Source organism: Amblyomma maculatum, chromosome 1 (genome assembly GCF_055883805.1).
Source record: "Amblyomma maculatum isolate TAMU_Amacu chromosome 1, ASM5588380v1, whole genome shotgun sequence".
NCBI classification, from domain to species: Eukaryota; Metazoa; Arthropoda; class Arachnida; order Ixodida; family Ixodidae; genus Amblyomma; species Amblyomma maculatum.
In genome coordinates this window covers 470,863,925-470,882,390 of record NC_139344.1, presented here as the reverse complement: position 1 = coordinate 470,882,390, position 18,466 = coordinate 470,863,925, and the positions used below count along the sequence as shown (strand labels likewise).

Sequence of the window (18,466 nt, the reverse complement as noted above, 5' to 3'; positions counted from 1 at the left end):
CTGCGCCTCCAATCTCCTCAAGCCCAGTACAGACCCCGGGTCACTTTAAGCATCGCAAGTCATCACACTGGTGGGAGGAGTGGGGTCCACACTTAAATCATTAGGCAAAAGCTGGACTGTACCCCCAGCGAGAGGAGCTTGAGGCATTGACAATTTGTTAAAAACGGAATAAACCCGGTCGAGTGCACAGCCCTTTGGGGCAAGCGTATTTGCTTTAGCTAGCATGGTAGAGAAACCAAGTGGTGACGATAAGGGGCCGTCTATCAAAGAATGGTTCGATATGTTAGATGAAGTAGGTAACACGGGCGTTTTAACTGAAGAGCAACAGCTGGGCATGGCGAAAGGCTGAACGTCCGGAGCAGCACATGGTTTAGCCTGGAGAGATGAGGCAGTAAGGACCACGAGAACTTATACGGAATTTAATACGCTATCAATCAAGTATGCTGACAGAGATTCTACCAGTGTTAAGCTCCGGCGGTTTCTAGAAGCTAGACAGAAGCTGAGAGAATGCAAGCACGTTTGCTTGCCGTTTTCGCTTCCTTGGTAATGACACTCTAGCTTAAGAGCCAATATAGTGCTAAGCAAAAGCACGCCAATTAGCTGCTTCTTAGAATATAAAGTGCCAATTTCTAAACGGGCTGAGGGATTCAGTTCGCAGGTTCGTCCTGTCGACGGCGCCAGCTACTTTTGAAGGGCTGATGAGACAGCCGTAGACGAAGAGTGCATCAAGTTTTTGATCTTCACTGAGGAAAACGTGAAGTTGGTAACAGAGCCGAAAGGCGTAAGTGCAGACGCAAGCACAACCCTGCCAGCCGATAGGCTAGACCGACTGGAGGCGCTTCTCGCAGAAGGGTTAAGATCAAATTATAGAGGCGATTTCCAGAATCGTAAAATGCGGATTCGCTGATATGGTTTTCGCGGTTAGGGGCACGTAGCTGAACTCTCCCAGGATAAGCCGTGAGTTTGATAGGACCAATGAGCAGCAGCTTACGCTTACAGAGGCGGAATAAACACCTACTGTCTCAAAAAACGATTAGAGTTCCCCGCAGCAGAGTCGGTTGTGGGTCCGAGCCCTAATGGCTGTTTTCTTGTAAGCGTGTTCGGAGAGTCCTTCCCAATTGCCAAATTTGCGCTGAATCGCGTCACAGGGTTCGTGAGTGCAAAGCAAATATTATCATAAAAAAGCACAACCATTTAATAAGAATCGAAATAAAGCACAATGTTGTACATATTTGGATTTACCTGCCTTCTGAGCCAGCGAGCTGGTTATGTCGTGTGCAGCGCACGGAGCACGCATGTGCTTACGAGATTGCTAGCGTTCTTGGCTTTGAAGAAACACATCCTTCGGACTATATACTTATTCGTCCACTGCAAGATTTCCTTTCGGTAACGTCGTAATAATAAAACACAAATCCGTATATATATCGCATGTTACAGGCCGAAACGATGGTCAATGAGCGGGCCACTTTATTTCACAGTATTGATGATACTTTAGCAGTTTTTAAACATATGACAATATAATTACATAGCGGACTTACCTCGAGATACACTTCCTACGTTTTTGGTAACGTGGGATGCAGTCACAATCAATATTTACTTATCGCCGTCTGTCGTCTGCTCTACAGTGCAGACGTGAATAAAAAGTTCCCCGCGTATAATTAAGTATCCTGCATGGAAATACGCGTCAGGTTACTCAATCAGGACGGAATGCAGGTGGCATGTCGTGGTGCGCCTGCAGGGTCGCGTCAAGGTGCGTGCTCGTGCGAGAGAAAGCGCACGGCGCCCGCCGTGAAGGCAGCGAGCTGAGCCGGTGGCGTCCGTTGTGTGCTTTTCTGTCCGCGCGACAAAGCAGAGCGAGACGTTTGCACGTGCGCAGAAGCGAGAAAGCGAAAGGAGAAAACTTGCACGGGATGCCTAGGTGGTTGCGCTGCGTCTATCCCTAGGTTCTTTTTTTCTGCCAGAGATGGCGCTCCCTGTCAGGAGCAGCAGCGCCGCTCGACGGTGCTTTGGAAGCCTATTGGGGCCTCAATCCCCATGGGAGCGGCCCCCCAAGGACGAACGTCTTCAGGCATGTCAGGGGGGGGGGGGGGGGGGGTGCGGCGGAGGCGGGGGCTCCCTACTGAAAAATCCTGTATAAAATTGGTTTACTGTACAGGATCTGGGATACAGGATTGGGGGCTATTTCAGCAAATTCCTGTACTGCCCTGGAAAGTCCGGAATGAAACCGCGCGGAGCTCTGATACGGTAATGGCCTGTATGGTTGATTGCCCTCGTTTCCGGAAAGAAACGCGTCGCCAGGGTGGAAAAAGCATGCAACAGTATAAAATATAACGCCTACATTTAAAATAATATAAAAAATAAAAAAAGATAATTTAAAAAAATATTTAGTACCGAAAATGTGGAATCGAACCTCGGTTCTTATGCTTTTCAGACGGGCGCCTTAACCACTACTCTACGGCGGCTTTTTTTTTTTTTTTTTTTTTTCCTTTATTGCCGTGAAACACAAAACAAAAATACACATGATAAAACACGCCAACTACACTTGAGCTAACGCGTACGCGGCTAAAATCTTTTCAGGTTCACCAACTCATCAAATAGACATTGCCATTGTGGTGGATCCTGCTGCATCCTGAACGTTTCGCGTATATACACCGCACTTTCAATGAAGTTTTCACGCGCAGATCGTGTATTTATATCTGCGTGACGCACCTGCATTCGTGTTTTCCACAGACTATGGAGGCCAAGAAGCATAATTAAATCGTAAGGTGCATCATCGTTCTGCACTGGAAGGAATCTGATACCGTACGGAGTTAGGGGAAGTTCCTTTTTAATTGTCCTTTGGAGGACGTCCCATAGAAAGACAGCATCCCAACACTGTAAGAAGACGTGTTCAATTGTCTCCGGTTTTTTGCACAACAGGCAATTTGTTGTCCATGGGACGAAGATACCTTTTTCATTCAGCCAGGTTTTAACAGGGAGCGTATTAGAGTGAAGTTTGAATAGGAACGTTTTAGCAGATGGCCTCACGGGCATCTTCTTCACTCTTTTCAAAACGTCCTGCCCTGGGCCTCCACAGTGTAATGCCCGGTAAAAAGGCACCGGCAGCATCACGTCAATGAGATCTTTATACAGTTTTTTTCTGGGAACATTGAAAAGGTAATCAAAAGAAAACCGCACTTCCAGCAACTTGCACGAAAAAACAACCTCGCGCAGGTAGCCAGTCACAGTACCAGGCATGCTTTCACATGACACAATCCATTCAGGGAGCAGCCTCTGCAATCGCACTTGCATCACAGTTCTCAGAAAGGTATCTTTTTGATCACGCAGGAATATAAATCTCGAAACCACTTGACGCAAGAACAAATGGGCAAGGCCAAGCCCGCCCCTTTTAACAGAAATAAACAATTTCGTCCGGGCGGTTTTTTCCCATGTGGATGCCCAAATAAAAACAGCAAAAACGCGGTGCATTTTCTGAATTGAGGTCCGTGAGACACACAACACATTCATGAGGTACCACAGCCTCGAAATAAGAAAAACATTGCAAATAGAAGCGCGCGAAAACATTGAGAGTTGCCTTCCTTGCCACGCATCCGCTTTTTCTTTCGCTCTGGATGTTTCTTCCATCCAGTGCACGTTGGGATCTCGATAATCTAAAGGCACGCCTAGATATCGCGTTGGGAGAACAGACCATCGCAGCTTACAGAAGAAATCAGGTGTCACGTCCCAATCACCGTGCCAAAACCCAGAGCTTTTCTCCCAATTGATCTTACATCCGGTTTGATCACAAAATGTTTGGACGACACCCGTAACTTCACAGATGCTCTTTCTAGTTGCACAAAACACTGCTATGTCATCAGCATATGCTAGCATCTTCACGTGTGCTGATTGCAGCTCGAACCCTAAAATGCGATCGCTATCAATGATAGCCAAGCAAAGTGGCTCTAAATACAGTGCAAAAAGCAGGGGTGAGAGCGGGCAGCCCTGCCTTACCGATGAACGTACTGCGATGCTGTCAGTCAGTTCACCATTCACTATAATACGGGTCGTGCAATTCGCATAAGCCATTTTAACACCCTCCACTATGACTTTTCCAAGGTTAGAATGCTCCAAAATGGAAAAAAGAATTTCGTGAGAAACACGGTCAAAGGCTTTCGCCAAATCTAATTGCATCATGGCTATCTGACCACCGAGTGCATCAACACATTCTAGTACGGTTCTTGCGACATGTATATTCGTGGCAATGGATCGACCCTTGATGCCGCACGTTTGATGAGACCCAACCAGTTTTTTTATTACGCTTTGCAGTCTTTTTGCTAAAACCTTCATATACACCTTGTAGTCAACATTGGTGAGGCTAATCGGTCGATATGACCCCACCAACAGTCGTTTCTCTGGATCATCTGTCTTGGGTATTAGCACAATGTGCGATGTAGCGAAAGACAATGGAACAGTATTACGTTCATAAGCTTCAGTGATTACATCCAGCATAAACTGAGCCGCATACTGCTGAAAGGTTTTAAAGAAGGCAGCGCTTAGACCATCCGGCCCAGGTGCTTTCCCAGGTGTCAGGTCATCTATTGCAGATTCTATCTCCTGCAACGTTATCGGTGTTTCTAGGCGCGCTTTACTTTCGTCATCCAGTGCAGGCATCAGTCTTAGGAAATCTGTTTGAAAGCCGCCTACAGTCTCAAGCTTAGCGCTAAGCAGTTCTTCGAAGTGCTCTGCTACCGCACGCTGAATATCTTTAGCATCTTCAGTGATATGGCCGGCATACCTTATACTCCTTATTTCTTTCTGGCAGGCGTATCTTTTTTCGTCTGCTAGGGCTCGTTTTGTCGGCACTTCTCCAGCCCAAAGTTTTTCAGCCCTTGCACGTATGACAGCCGCTGTGTATCTTTCGCTGTCGATTTTTTCCAGCTCACTTTTAATCTCTCGTATTTTACTGGCGAAATGCCCTGGCACAGTACTTTCCATGCTCAAAAAAAACTGAAGTTGTTCATTCAGTTCTTTTTCTTTTTCTTTCTCTTTATGCCGGACCTTACTGCTCTTTTCTATGGCTTTCAATTTCACCCACTCTTTGAAGCTGTCCCATTCCGCTGCAAAACTTACTGGTCGCATAGCCAGACGATCTTCAAACTGGGTCTTAACTTCCGTAAGGAACTCTTCATCGGCGAGAAGTTTGGCATTCAGTTTCCATAGGTACCAGTTAAAGCGCGATTTCTTTCCTGCCCTACCGAACACTGCACTCACGAGACAATGATCGCTGAAAGACACAGGTTTCACCTCATATGCAGTACATAGGGCAACAAGATCAACCGAGGCATACACCCTGTCCAATCTAGCATGGCTATCTCGCTGAAAGTGCGTGAACTCTGGTTGGTTTCCAGTGGAGAACACACTACCAACATCCTCAAGGCCGTATTCATGCACAAGTGCATTCAACAGCTCGGAGCTTCTGTCTCTTCGAGGTTTACACTTCGCCGCTCGGTCCACAGCTGCGCACACACAGTTGTAATCGCCAAGTACAAGCAAGATTTTGTCGACCTTCAACCACAATTCAATAGACTCAAAAAACGATTCACGTTCGCATTCTGAATTGGGAGCATACACACACATAACACGCCAGCATAAATTACAGTAGGTAAAATCAGTAACCAAAAGCCGACCACTTGGACAGGCAAAAACGAACTCTACACTTACTCCCAGCGTGTTACGTATAAATAAAAGGCATCCACCCGACACACCAAAAGAATGGCATACACACACATAAAAGTTTGTTTGAAAAGAAGCCACCATACGGTCAGTGCTTTCTTGGCTCTCAATCTTTGACTCTTGCACAGCTGCTATATCTATATCATTATCCACAAGGAGGCGACTGAGCTGGCATTGTCGCCTTCTCGCTCCCAGCCCTCTGACATTCAAAGTAGCTACGTGTAACGCCGAATTAAGCTTGAGGGTCATGTGTTAGAAAGAGCCGCCCGTACCCGCATGATGCCTACCTTCATGGTTGCATGGCCTCCGCTTCTGAAGAAGAGCTGCATATGTGTGCACGTATTGTCCTCCCAGCAGAACGTCGGGCTGCATTCAAACGAAGTCCAAGCACCGTTTTTCATTTTTTTTTTTTCCACACACGCCCCGCTTGGTTGCAGAATGTTCCTGACGCTGGTCGGTAGGCAGCCGACCCACAAATCGTTCAGGACACCACAAAACCTACGGAGGCGGTTTCCCCGCCTGCCGCGTGTCGGTAGAGAAGTTCGGCTTCGGTCTCAAAGTCGATCTTCGGATGCCCGCAGTTTTCGGCGGCGGCTCACCACAAACGCCGCCTGGCAGCTGAGTCTCCTCGAAGCTTTCCTCGTGTGGACGTTTTGAGGCAATTAAGGCCGCTGTCTCCGGCCCAACTTCCATGGCATCAGTGCAAGGAGGCTCAGTACTCAGATGCTCCTCAGCGTCAGAAAACTTGATTACGTCCTCTGACGCTTCCTTTGAAGCGCTTTCGTGGTCCTGTTGGTCCTGCGATGGAACGTGCGAGACGTGCCGAGTTTCGTTCTTTTCACTTGAGACCGTCACCTTATGCTTAGTTAAAACCGTCATGGAAGGCGCGTCCTGTTTCGTTGACTGTCCTCGAATGTCGGCTGCCTCCTCCGCATCCACCTCATCCATTATCAACTCGGACGTGTCCTCGCTGGTCCCAGGTCCGGCAATGCTTGCGTAGGTACGTGCACACTGGCTGTCTTCATGACCGAACCGTCGACAGGTTCCGCAGCGAGGAACCCGGCACTCCTTGCGGATGTGACCCGTGCTCCGACAGCGTAGACACAAGGGAGGTCTGCTTGGCACAACAACGAGCGCCAGCTCACCGCTAACGTTCAACTGATGTGGCAGGTCATCCAGCTTCACGCCAGCTTTCAACTTAAGCGTGACAAGTCTAGTAGTTGAGCCTTTTTCTACCATACCTTTCACACGCCAGCGCTCCCTTATAACTTCCAACACCTTTCCATACGGCGTAAAGGCAGCACGCACATCCTCGTCTGGCACGTTGTGTAAAAGCCAGTGAAGTTTCAGTCGCACGTCCTGGTTGGCCGGGTCAATTACCAAGCAGCGACTGTTTTTCACACACAACTCACCGACACTAACAAGCTTGGTCACCGCTTCAGGATCCTTGAGAGTGACAGCCCAGACGTGGCTCATCCGATACGCCCCCATCGCAACAACATCGGGGATCAGCGAATGCTGTGCCAACGCGTCGCGGAAATCTTCCACCCGGTAAGGGCGGGCCCTGATATCGGCGTGCAAAAAAACCGTATTCAAAACAAACCGACCTGTTGGCAGTGCAGGCAAAACAACTTGATAAGTACCATCCTGTTCAGCAGTCCTGTTACCGCGGCCTGACATGGCCGCTGAAGCCGCTCCTGAGGAGCCCTGCATCCTGCGTCCGTTCACTGGCGTGGCCGGAAGCAGAATCCCTACTCTACGGCGGCTTATGGTTACTGTGGTTATTATACAATATATGTAGCTACTTTTGCTCTTTCGTACTTGTATATTTTCCTTGGCAGTAGAATTTGTGGCCGTAATTCACCGATCGCCCTTTAAACACGCTGAATATCTTTTCAGGCTATCCCGAGGGTTCACAAATGTGGCGTATCTTTATAATGCGTCGCTTTATTGAAAGCAAACCTCGAGATATCATAATTTAGTAGTGCTGATGTGTTTTTCATCGTCTGCGAACTCTTGTAAGTTTTCCTACTAAGAGATATCCGGTGCACTAATACTTGTAATACTGGGCGTTTTAGCTTCACGTGCTACCAGCGGAGCATCGATGCCAATGAATACACTTCCGACTGAGCGGTTTCAATATGTAAACATTCGAGAACGCGTCGCGCGGTGTGCGGCTATCTGCGCATCTTTCGATGGTCAGCGATGTTTATTTTTTCTCGAACAGTTTTTTGTCATCGCTAGCGAAACGATACGTTCATGCTTCTACTTTCGTGTTGTAGGCGGCAGATCTTCAGTCACAGATATGAAGACGCACCGCAAGATCGTACGAGCTGCAGCGACTGTTGTAACCGCAAAAGCGACGCGACTCGCGTATATGCTTGCTAGCGCACACTTCAACGGCTTCGCATTTTCGAGCTATTTGGGAAACGAAGTGCGCTCTTTATATACAGAACAGTTGTATAACATGTTTGGTATCATCCTTATTTAGTGCGCTGGCGTGTCTGGCATGGTCATTCTGGTTGAGCTTCGTCGATCGGCCCGGCTTCTGTTCAGAAGCGGAATAGTCTGCCCGGTATCAGTTCCAGAAATGACGCGTTCGTCCGGTTTCTGGTTAATTGATACAGGCTGAATAATACATAACACTACTACATTTGAAAAAGAAAAAAAAGAAAAGAAAAAAGAAAAAGAAACAAAAAGAAAATAGAAAAGGAAAAAAAAATTACATGTGATTCCAACTTCGGTCTTTTAGGACGGCAAGCACGCACTTTAACTACTACACCACGGCAGGACACGTTGATGGTGGTTATATATCTACTTATGTAGTCGAGATTGCTCTTTTGTAGTTTGTATTTTGTAGGTTGTGGTCGTAATTGAACGATCGCCCTTTAAACACGCTGCATCTTTTTCCTGGCTATCACGAAGGGTTATCTGTGTCCCGCATCTTTACAATGTATCGCTTTCTTGCAGACAAACCTCCGAATGCCACAATTTACTAGTGCTTATGTGTTTTGTCATTGTCTTCGAACGCATGCAATTTTTGCTACATATAGATATATGCGGTGCACCAACACTTGTAATACTGCTTGTTTTAGCTTCACCTGCTGCCAGCGGAGCCGCGACGTCAATGAATTTACTTCTGACCAAGTGTTTTGCATGCGTAAACACTCGAGGAAGCGACTCCCGATGTCCGGCCGACCTGTGCATATTTCGATGGTCAGCGATGTTTCATTTATTCTCCAGTGTATTTTATCCGAGCTAACGAAACGCTACGTTCTTGCTTGCACTTTCGCTTTGAAGGTGGCAGATCTTCAGTCGCAGATTATGAAGATGCACCGCAAGATCGTACAAGCTGCAGCGACTTGCACACGCAAAAACAAAACGCGATGCATGTATGTACTTGCTAGCGCACACATCCACGGCTTCATATCTTCAGGGTATGTACGAAACAACGCGTACTCCACATATACAGAAAAGTTTTAACATATATTATATGTATGGTTTCATGCTTATTTAGCGTGAAGGCATATTCCGACGTGGTCATCCTGGCTGAGCTTCACGATCCGCCCGAGTTGTACTGAGAAGCGGAAATACTCTGTCCCGTATCAGTTTCACTCATATCGGATTTGTCCGGTTTCTGTTAAACCGGACATGACCTGTCCTGTATATGAGCTCAATACAGGACTGGTCCGCCCTGCTTCATATCCATACCGGACTGGGATGTCGTGTATAAGATGCATACGAGAATGGTCTGCCCTGTATTTACTCGATACCGGACTGGATCGTCCGGATTGAAATTCATACCGGACATGACCTGTCCGATATAAACCCGTTTAAGCTTCTTAGAGGACTGGTCACACCGGTATCAAATTTATACGGGATAATGCAGGACCGGTTCAAACCCGTTTGTCGCGATACGGGATTTTTCACTAGGGCTGGCTTGGGCATGTCTTGTCTGATTACGTTATCGGAACGGTGTATATGACAGCAGGCGTTTACGGTTTCCTTGAAGAAGTGACTCGCAGTGACAAAACTGGCAGTTTTTCTTCAATGAATTCCCTAGCAATGTTAAGTGACAAACGTTGTAAAGAGGCTTATGAGACGCCCTTGTTTTCGAAGCCTGTGTACAGGACATTCTACTGTAGATGTTCAGGTAGTAATGTTTTGAAGAGGGTTAAAAAGATGTAGGTCCCACAAGAAACAAAAATGTCTTTGTAAAACTACCCACTGAAATTTTATAAAGTGTTTCCAAGAAACAAAAGTCGCTTTTTCCTACCAGAGGCGTCCAACTTCCTCATTTGTAACCAACCGAAAACAAAAGATCATGCTTTTTGCACTCTTGGGAAGGGTTCGACAATAGACTATTGAACAAAGGCTACAAAAGACTATTGAACAATTGAAGCCGGTTTCCATAGATAATCAAATGCGAAGTAGGTGCGTAGCACTGCTTATCCCTGCTATGTATTTCACGCATTTTACACTTTGTTATGCTTCGTTTTGCATGAGCACGCTCGGCACGTTTCCTCATTATTTGTGGTTCTAGGTTCTTGCACCGTTTATCTGATATAACAGAACCAGTGAGTCGCGTTCCTGCTGTCTTCGTAACCGTTGTACTTCAGCACGCCGAGCAAGGCAAACCTGCGCTGCAGTGCCAGAAGGCCCGGCTTCATCCATTGCGACACGAAGCAAACGCGCGGTGCAGTCGCGTCCTCAGCTTTCTTTACACCATGTTCATTGATTCTTATCACAAATGAGTGAAAATAGGCACGACGTATTGCATCGCTCTTCGAAATGCACAGCTGTGCGCCTTAAGGGTCTGGGGTGGGATCAAATAAACAGAGAAAGAGAAATTTGAGGAGGATGTAAGGAATGATCAAAACAGGTGCTTTAGATTTTCTGCATCAACACATTCCAAGTAGTGAAAGAAGGTCTCCAGGATGAAGAAAGGCAATCAAAAAGCAGGGAAATGCGCTTGAAGGCGAGTGCCAGTTAAGGCGAGGAGGTAACCATAAGCTGCTTCACGACGTTCCGAGCGGCTCGGAGCTGAAGTCCAGGGAGCTCAGCGCGTGCACGCCTGCTGTCCATGAAGGCTGAGCAGTGACTGGTACGAAGGGAGAGATGCTGAAGTTGAGGACGCGCGAGCGACACACGACTGCTCACTCGAAAGTAACACTGGTTTGTACAACATTGCCCGGTGAAGGCTGCCACGTCCGCAACTGTGACACGCCCCACTCTCTCACTGGTTGGATCTGTGCGGCCGCTCCACCCCCTCCCTGTTAATTCGCGTAATGTAGGTTTCGCCACTTTTTCTTTCCCTCCAAGTTCACGGCGAGACGGACAGAGAGAGAGATCAGCTTCTGCTGCAGCTGCGCGGCTGCTCCACCTCCTCAATGCCGAGCTGCGTGCGCCACTTCAAGTTCACTCAGAGAGAGAAAGAGTGAGCGGCTTCAGACAGACATCGGCGAAATCCGTGATTGCGGCTAGAAGTGCTACGCACTAAAAGAGTTCCTGCTCACCACGCATGGGATTAAATTTTTGCATACAGATAATAAAAATGGTTGTCCTTTTGGTTTAGTTACACTTTTGGGCCGATTGCATATGGCGCTCTGGAATGGTCGGGTACCATTGTGATATAACTAAAAGTTAAGTCATGCTTTTGAACAGGAGGCAAAAGAAAATTTATGGTTCCTTCATGAATTATCTAATCTTACCAGGAACACATTCTTATGTCACAAGATGCACAGAACAGTGGAAGGTGGTCACTCCGCGAGCTAATTATTCTACGCAAAAAATATGAAAAACATTGCCAACACTTTAAATTATTTTCAAAATTCAGGTCTTGATTTTCATACATGTCATGTACGAGTATTATGTGAACATTTTATTCATTATGCTTTCTTAAATAGCTAAGCAGTAATTTTCAGGTGATTTGTCTCTCTAAATGATTTTATTTTTGCGTATATTTGCGCATTAAAAGCTGAACATTTCGATAGATTTGCCTGTCTGGTTGGGTTGATAACTTTGGGGAGCCTGCTGCCCTTCCCCAAAGATCGACCACCAAGAGAAAGAGCCCAAGTCATTGTCTACCAAATTCCCTGCGCCGACTGTGATGCTAGCTACATTGGCGAAACAAAAAACCTAAAAGAAAGAATTCGGCAACACAAGAACGATGTACGAAATTTTTCAAGAGAACGCAACCCCGTAGCTGAACATTCAGAAGATTCCGACCACAGAATAAATTTCGAAGAAACGTTCATCCTGGAGACCGAGACCAATTACCGCAAAATACGCCTCCTCGAGTCATGGCACATACAGTCGACCGCAAATAACATCAACCGGACAATAGGCAACCTCCATGCTGTATACTTGCAAGGTCTTCGCTCTCTCCTGGCCACCTCACAGAAGAAAAGAAAAAAGTCGCCAGCGAGCACACCTGCACCTGCGGCACCCTCACTCGTCTAAACCCCCCTCCTTCCTTCTCATTCCTTTCACACACATCTCACCCCCTCCCCATTCTCCCCCCCCCCCCAACTTCTTCTCCCCCTCGACCATTCCTTTACTTATAGCTGCACGCAGCCCCGCGTCATGCACCCCTGAAGAAGGAGCCGAGCCGGCTCCGAAACGTCGGGTTTTATAAAATAAAAGTGTTGGTTGGAGAAATTTCAAGTTTTATTTATTTGCGCATTAAGTGCTAACTATGTCTGCTTCCTTTTCTATCGCTGCTTGCCTTTTAAAAGAGGCAGCGGGCTCTGTCAAGTCGCTGGCTTCTAAAGCGGCTTTTACCCGTAGTCCCCTCCACCAGTGATGGAAATAAATTTATAATAATAATAATAATCATAATAATAATAATAATTATTATTATTATTATTATTATTATTATTATTATTATTATTATTATTATTATTATTATTATTATTAATATTATTATTATTATTATTATTATTATTATTATTATTATTATTATTATTATTATTATTATTATTATTATTATTATTATTATTATTATTATTATTATTATTAATATTATTATATGACTGCGCGGCCTGTACGCATATAATTTCGATAAAGTATTGACAAGTTTATTGAGGTATTTGTTAAAAAATGGAAAAGTAAAAATGGAAAGAAAAGACTTCGGGCACAATTTTAATATGACCAATACAAAGGTTATATTCAGAAAATAACTGGGTTACAAATACACGTTTCCTTCGTTACGCACTTTCTCTCATTTCCTTTCAAGCATCCGCTGCCGTTGACGACGCAATGCGCAATCTCTCTCACATTTCATCAAGCGTCCACTCTCATTGACGACGCATTGCGCACTGCTATTCGGAGTCCCATACGCATTCCCCTCGCACAAAACATAGGACGCTGTATTAGATGCCCACTAGACACATTCACAACGAAAATATCCCAGACAAAAGGAACGTAAACACGGACGGCATGGCGCCGACTCAATGACGGCACGCTGCAGGCGCGGGTTGTCGGGTTATATGCTGCGCGATGCAGTCCAAGACGGTGCAATGACGATGCTGAAAGGAATGTCCGTCTTGTGCGTCTTCGCCGAGAAGAAAACATCCAAGTTGGCTTCTGTAGCTGCCTTCACCCTCGAAGGACCATTGTTTTTGAACGTCGAACCTGGCAGTACGAGATTTCGGGATTTTTGAAGAAGCATCTAAATATGTTGAAAGTTAAGGGCCCATTTTTGATTCCGAGTTCTTCTAAGGTGCTAGAATTTTAAATGGACAGAAATCCGGGTAGATGCTCTGCAATGAGCATTGATGTGGAGGATTTGTATTATTATTTGCCACAGGACGGACCTCTAAGGTGTGTGCAAGACTGCATCACTGTTGATAATGATGAATTGGCTTTTATTAATGCGTGTGGTATATCGGTTGCTAGTGTCTTGGAGCTGTTATCCTTTTACCTTAGTTCCACTTTCGTCTGTTGGCAAGGCAGTATATGCATCCAGAAGTCAGGGGTATGAATTGGGTCGCAGGTCGCTCCTGTGCTCAGCGACACTTTTCTGTCCAAAGTTGACACCGCATTGAAGCCAGGTTTGGATGCCTTCGGTATAGTAGCGGTTCGCTACGTTGATGACTACCTTATTTTTTTGGATAAGGATGGTTTTGATAGTTTGGCGCAAGATGTGTTACGAATGTTCAAAGAGCAAGGTCACGGCCGGTCTTTTAGGTATGAGTTTTCTAAAGATCAACATATACAGTTTCTGGAGTTGGACCTGTGCTTTGAAGACAATAACGTGTGTTGGAACTACAGCACCAGGTCAGGGAAGCCTCTGCTTAGCTTTGAATCGGACCACTCGAGGTTGGTAAAGGATGGGTTGGCGGTCGCATGCATCAAGTCCGCATTACGTAAATCTTGGCATCACCATGTTGAAGATGCATTTTCACAACAAATTTCGAAGTTGTTGGCGGCAGGCTTTCAAACTGTTCATCTTGCTCCTCTGTCAGAACGTGTTTTAACACGTTGGAGGAAGTGCAAAACGGGGCACGTTGATGTTGGTGTGGCGACGCGGCGAAAGAAGGTGGCTGCCATACCTTACCTCCATGGCGTTTCGCACCGACTCAAGAAACTAGAGGTACGACGTTGACGTTGTATTTACAGCGAGAAACAAGATAGGAGGCTTGTGAGCCAGAGCTAGAAAGGGGCTCGACAATGTAGCTCGTGATAGTTTTCGTTGGGCAGTGTCACATAAGAAAAGGTTCACCACCTGCAGAAAGAATGTGATTTATCGCATTCCGCTCAATTGTGGCCGGTGCTACTACTGGCAGACAGGCAGATGTCTAAATGTGCGCCTCACGGAGCACTCTAATTCTCTGGGAGGGAAGGCGAGTTCTAATCTGGCGCTACATGTGCAATCCCGAGAGTGTAAGTCGGAGCATGACCCGTCCCTTTGTGCGCCTGGTTTCAGTAATACAGGTGTAGTTTACAGCAATGGTAAACAACTCTGTCGAGAGTTGGTTGAAGCATATTACATTACTGAGGCTAAGGACAAGTGTGTGGTTAAGACATCGGTTAGCCTTCATTGTAAGGTATTCGCTCTTTTAGAAAAGTCGCTAGTTAGGCCTGGACTTTGATTTGGCTTTGAATTTTCTTTTTCATCTTAATTTCCTGCCATTCCATCGGTTGAGTTGTGCGCGTGCTTTTCGGAAGGAGTCTTCGTTGTTTTCTTCCTTTCAATAAACATTCACTTGGTAGTCCAGCTTTGTCCTGTCCTCTTCTTCCTGTGTCTCGTCATTTGGCTGGTTAAATATGAACCCTTACCAACTTGCCCAGTCGGAACCATGGTTGGACCCAAGGTAGTCAGGTCCACGAATAACGGCCAGACACGCTAGAGGAGATATAGAAGCATTAGAAATCTGGCGCTACATATCCTGCCATGTAAAGCGAAGAGAAGATAACCGATGGTCGCTTAGGGTAACAAATTGGATTCCAAGGTAAGGAAAGCGTAGCAGGGGGCGGCAGAAAGTTAGGTGGGCGGATGAGGTTAAGAAGTGCAGCTAGAGCAGAACCGGGTTAAGGGGAGAATAATGGGAGAGGCTTCCGCCTTGCAGTGGTTATAGTCAGGCTGCTGCTGATGATGATGAAATCTGGCAATCGAACTGCCGTGGCTTCCGTAGGAAGCAGTGTGATTTAAAATATTATAGGCAAAGGGTTCTCGTCAAGCCATTTATTATAGCGCTGCAGGAAACTGGCTGCTCTCCTAGCCTTTCAGGGCATGTTGCGCATTCGAGTCAGACAGAGGGGAAAGCGGGAACCCTGGTAGAAAAAACGGGGACGGCGATTCAACACCCGGCGTTCAACACAGATATGGAGCATGTGCTAATCGAGGTCATACCGGTCAAGAGAGCTAAGGAGAACATAGTCGTCCCTAATGTGTACAGCCCGCCAAGGCAAAGGAAGCTAACTGAGCTACTATTCAAAGACGCAAGAAAGGTAGCCAGGGATAACGGTCTGGTCGTGTTAGGAGACTTCAACGCAAACACAAGAGCTGGGGATATGTAGGAGAAACCACGAAGGGCAAGAACCTGGCACAAGCTTCTGCACAAGCGGACATGGATCTCGTAACGGATTTTACGAAACCGACTAAACTGGGCGACAGGGTCAGCAAGGATACATGCCCAGACCTCGCTTTTATAAAGAATATAAAGGATGTTTCTTGAGAAAACCCGAACCAGAGCCCTGGCAGTGATCACTTCATTCTTGTGATATCGTTGTCCACTGCGAGAGTCAGAATAAAGTTAATAGTGAAAATAACTGGCTGGAATGCGTTTAAAGAACATTGCGACAAGGAACCAGTTCAATCTATTGGGGAATGGAGCAAGGGACTCCGCAAGGCGTACGAAAGAGTCACAGAGGCGTGAAAAGGACGAACGCAGTCCCTGAAATTTATAACCATCTACTACACTTATGGGAAGCTCGTAGGAGTATGACTAAGAGTTGGAAGAGACCGAAGGGCAACAGCAAGCTCCAACTGAAGCTTTCCGAGGTCACCGCTGAGGCAGAGCAGTATGCGCAAGAGCTCCCTAAACAAAACTGGAGACAATTGTGCGACCCTCAAAGGAACTCTAGGGACGGCCAAGACTTGTGCGTTGCTTAGCAATCTCATCGACCTGGCCAAGTCTAAAGGCCCGTTCACACTTGCGACTAGCAGCGGTCGCGCGACCGTTTTGGTCGAAAAGCGACAGTCGCAAATGGTCGCATCGGTCGAAAAGCGACTGCCGCGGGCCGATCGGGCACTACTCGAATTTTCAGTCGCGCGACTACTAGTCGCAAACCATTTCACCAATCAGCGAGGTCCCGGAGTACTCGATCGAGCACCTTTTCAATGCAATTAATGAATACCCCTACCTTTTCAACAAACGGCACCCGGAATTCAAATGCAGGGAGATAGGATATGGCCTGGGAGGAGATTGGAAAGTCCGGTAAGTACCATGAACTTTTGAGAAATGGGTTTTTCACGCAGCTGCAACATTTTATATTGACAACACGGTGATTGACATCGTCTATTCGTCGTCGGCGTTCTCCTAGAAACACGAGAGCGCAGCATGCGTACCGGCTCTCCTGAAAAAGCCGAAGTGTCTGGCAGGCGGCAGCTACCGACGTTCACTGTCATCGCCCAGCAGCTCTCCTACTTCCAACTCGTTCGGAACGAGAACAGAACGAGAAGGCGACTGTCGCAAGTGTGAACATCACATCACCGAATCGCACACAAATATCTGAGGGACAACGAGGAGTTGCTAGACGATCTGAAACGGTAAGGGGGGAGGTGCACATCCCCGCTGCACAGAAGTGTATCGAGGAATTGAAAATGAGATACTCGACCGCCCAATCACGAATTACAAGGCGTACGCGGCGCTAGAATGGCTGTCAAGAAGTTGGCGGCGGGAGCAAACCCGACACGCCATTATACGAAATCTTGGGGGGGGGCAACAGATTGGGAGCAGATTGGGTCATTCAAACACAAAATTTTTAAATGACCACTGGGAGGCAAAGATATTGCAGGAGAAGTGGCGGCATGCAGAAATCATCACCATTCCCAAGCCAGGCAAGAAGCCATGTTTGGAGAATCTGAGGCCTATCTCACTTACCTCATGCCTAGGGAAAATGTATGAAAGGATCGTTATGATCAGACTTCAGAACTATTTGGAAGGGAAAATCTCATGGCACATACAATATTTGGTTTCCGGTTCGACAATGTTAGTCATGATGTTAGTCAGACCATACTATCCGGTCTGAGCAATCAACATTGCGGGCGAAAAATTCTTGGACGTGCCAAGGCGTTCCTTACGGATAGGACCACGACTATAGGGATCGGCGACTTGCCATCGGACAAGATCAGGATGCCTAACAAGGGTACGCCTCAAGGATATTGTGTAATCTCGCCCCTTCTCTTCAACGTCGCTATGGTTAGTTTGGCGGAAAACGTAAACGCTATAGACGGAATTCGGCACGCAATGTACACCGATGACATAACGATTTGGACGACGGAGGGCTCGCTAGGTCTCAAGGAGGAGAGGCTACACGCAGCCGCCGACTGTGTCGACAGCTACGCAAGGGCTAGGGGTCTTTCGTGTTCGCCCGAAAAATCTTAAATTCTCGTAATATATAAGCCGCCATACGACAGTAAAATTCACCTCACCGTTATGCAAGCTGGTGCTCGCACACCAGAAGTGCATGTCCTTAGATTGTTGGGATTGCGGATTCAGTCCTATCAGAGGTCGGACCGCGTGATCCCATTGCTACTGAATCTGCGGCCCAGATAGCGACGATGATTAGGCGAGTGACGTATAGAAGAAAGGAGATGAAGGAGGAAGAGAGGCTCAATTTAGAGTGGCCGCTTCTCGCAAACAGAGCCACGTACAGTCTTCCCTATCAACGTCTGAGCTAGACGGAGAAAGAGCAAGTGAAAGCGATCCTCAGGAAGGCGAAAAGACAGCGCTGGGGTGGCCAATACAAACCGCAAACGAGAATGGAATGGCCCTTGGCTTAACAAACGCATACGAAGAGCATCGGGTCTCCGAAAATGAGGCTATAAGGCACTACGGCGGCATGTCCTTTTCTCCGAAGACTGGGCTAACGTTGCCGCATACTGGAGATTGAACGGACGATAGACATACCAGACGCAATCCGGTCTATGTTTGTAGTAGCGTCAATTCCCGAAAAAAGGCAGCCTTTTCTTCATGAGGGTAGGCATAGGGCCAGGGAAGAAGCCTTAGCGAAGACCTATCAGAAG

The 18,466-nt window shown here is 46.8% G+C and overlaps 2 protein-coding genes across 2 annotated transcripts in view; both read right to left on the bottom strand.

Annotated features, from left to right (window-relative positions):
* Positions 1-18,466, bottom strand: part of LOC146209948 (serine dehydratase-like) — a 154,605-nt gene that overhangs the window by 21,603 nt on the left and 114,536 nt on the right. The gene's annotated exons all lie outside the window — the stretch shown is intronic.
* LOC146209949 (uncharacterized) lies at positions 5,990-7,345 on the bottom strand. Its single transcript, XM_084587474.1, has one exon. It carries the CDS (start codon positions 7,201-7,203, stop codon positions 6,211-6,213), a length of 993 nt encoding a protein of 330 aa, XP_084443600.1. The 5' UTR covers positions 7,204-7,345; the 3' UTR covers positions 5,990-6,210.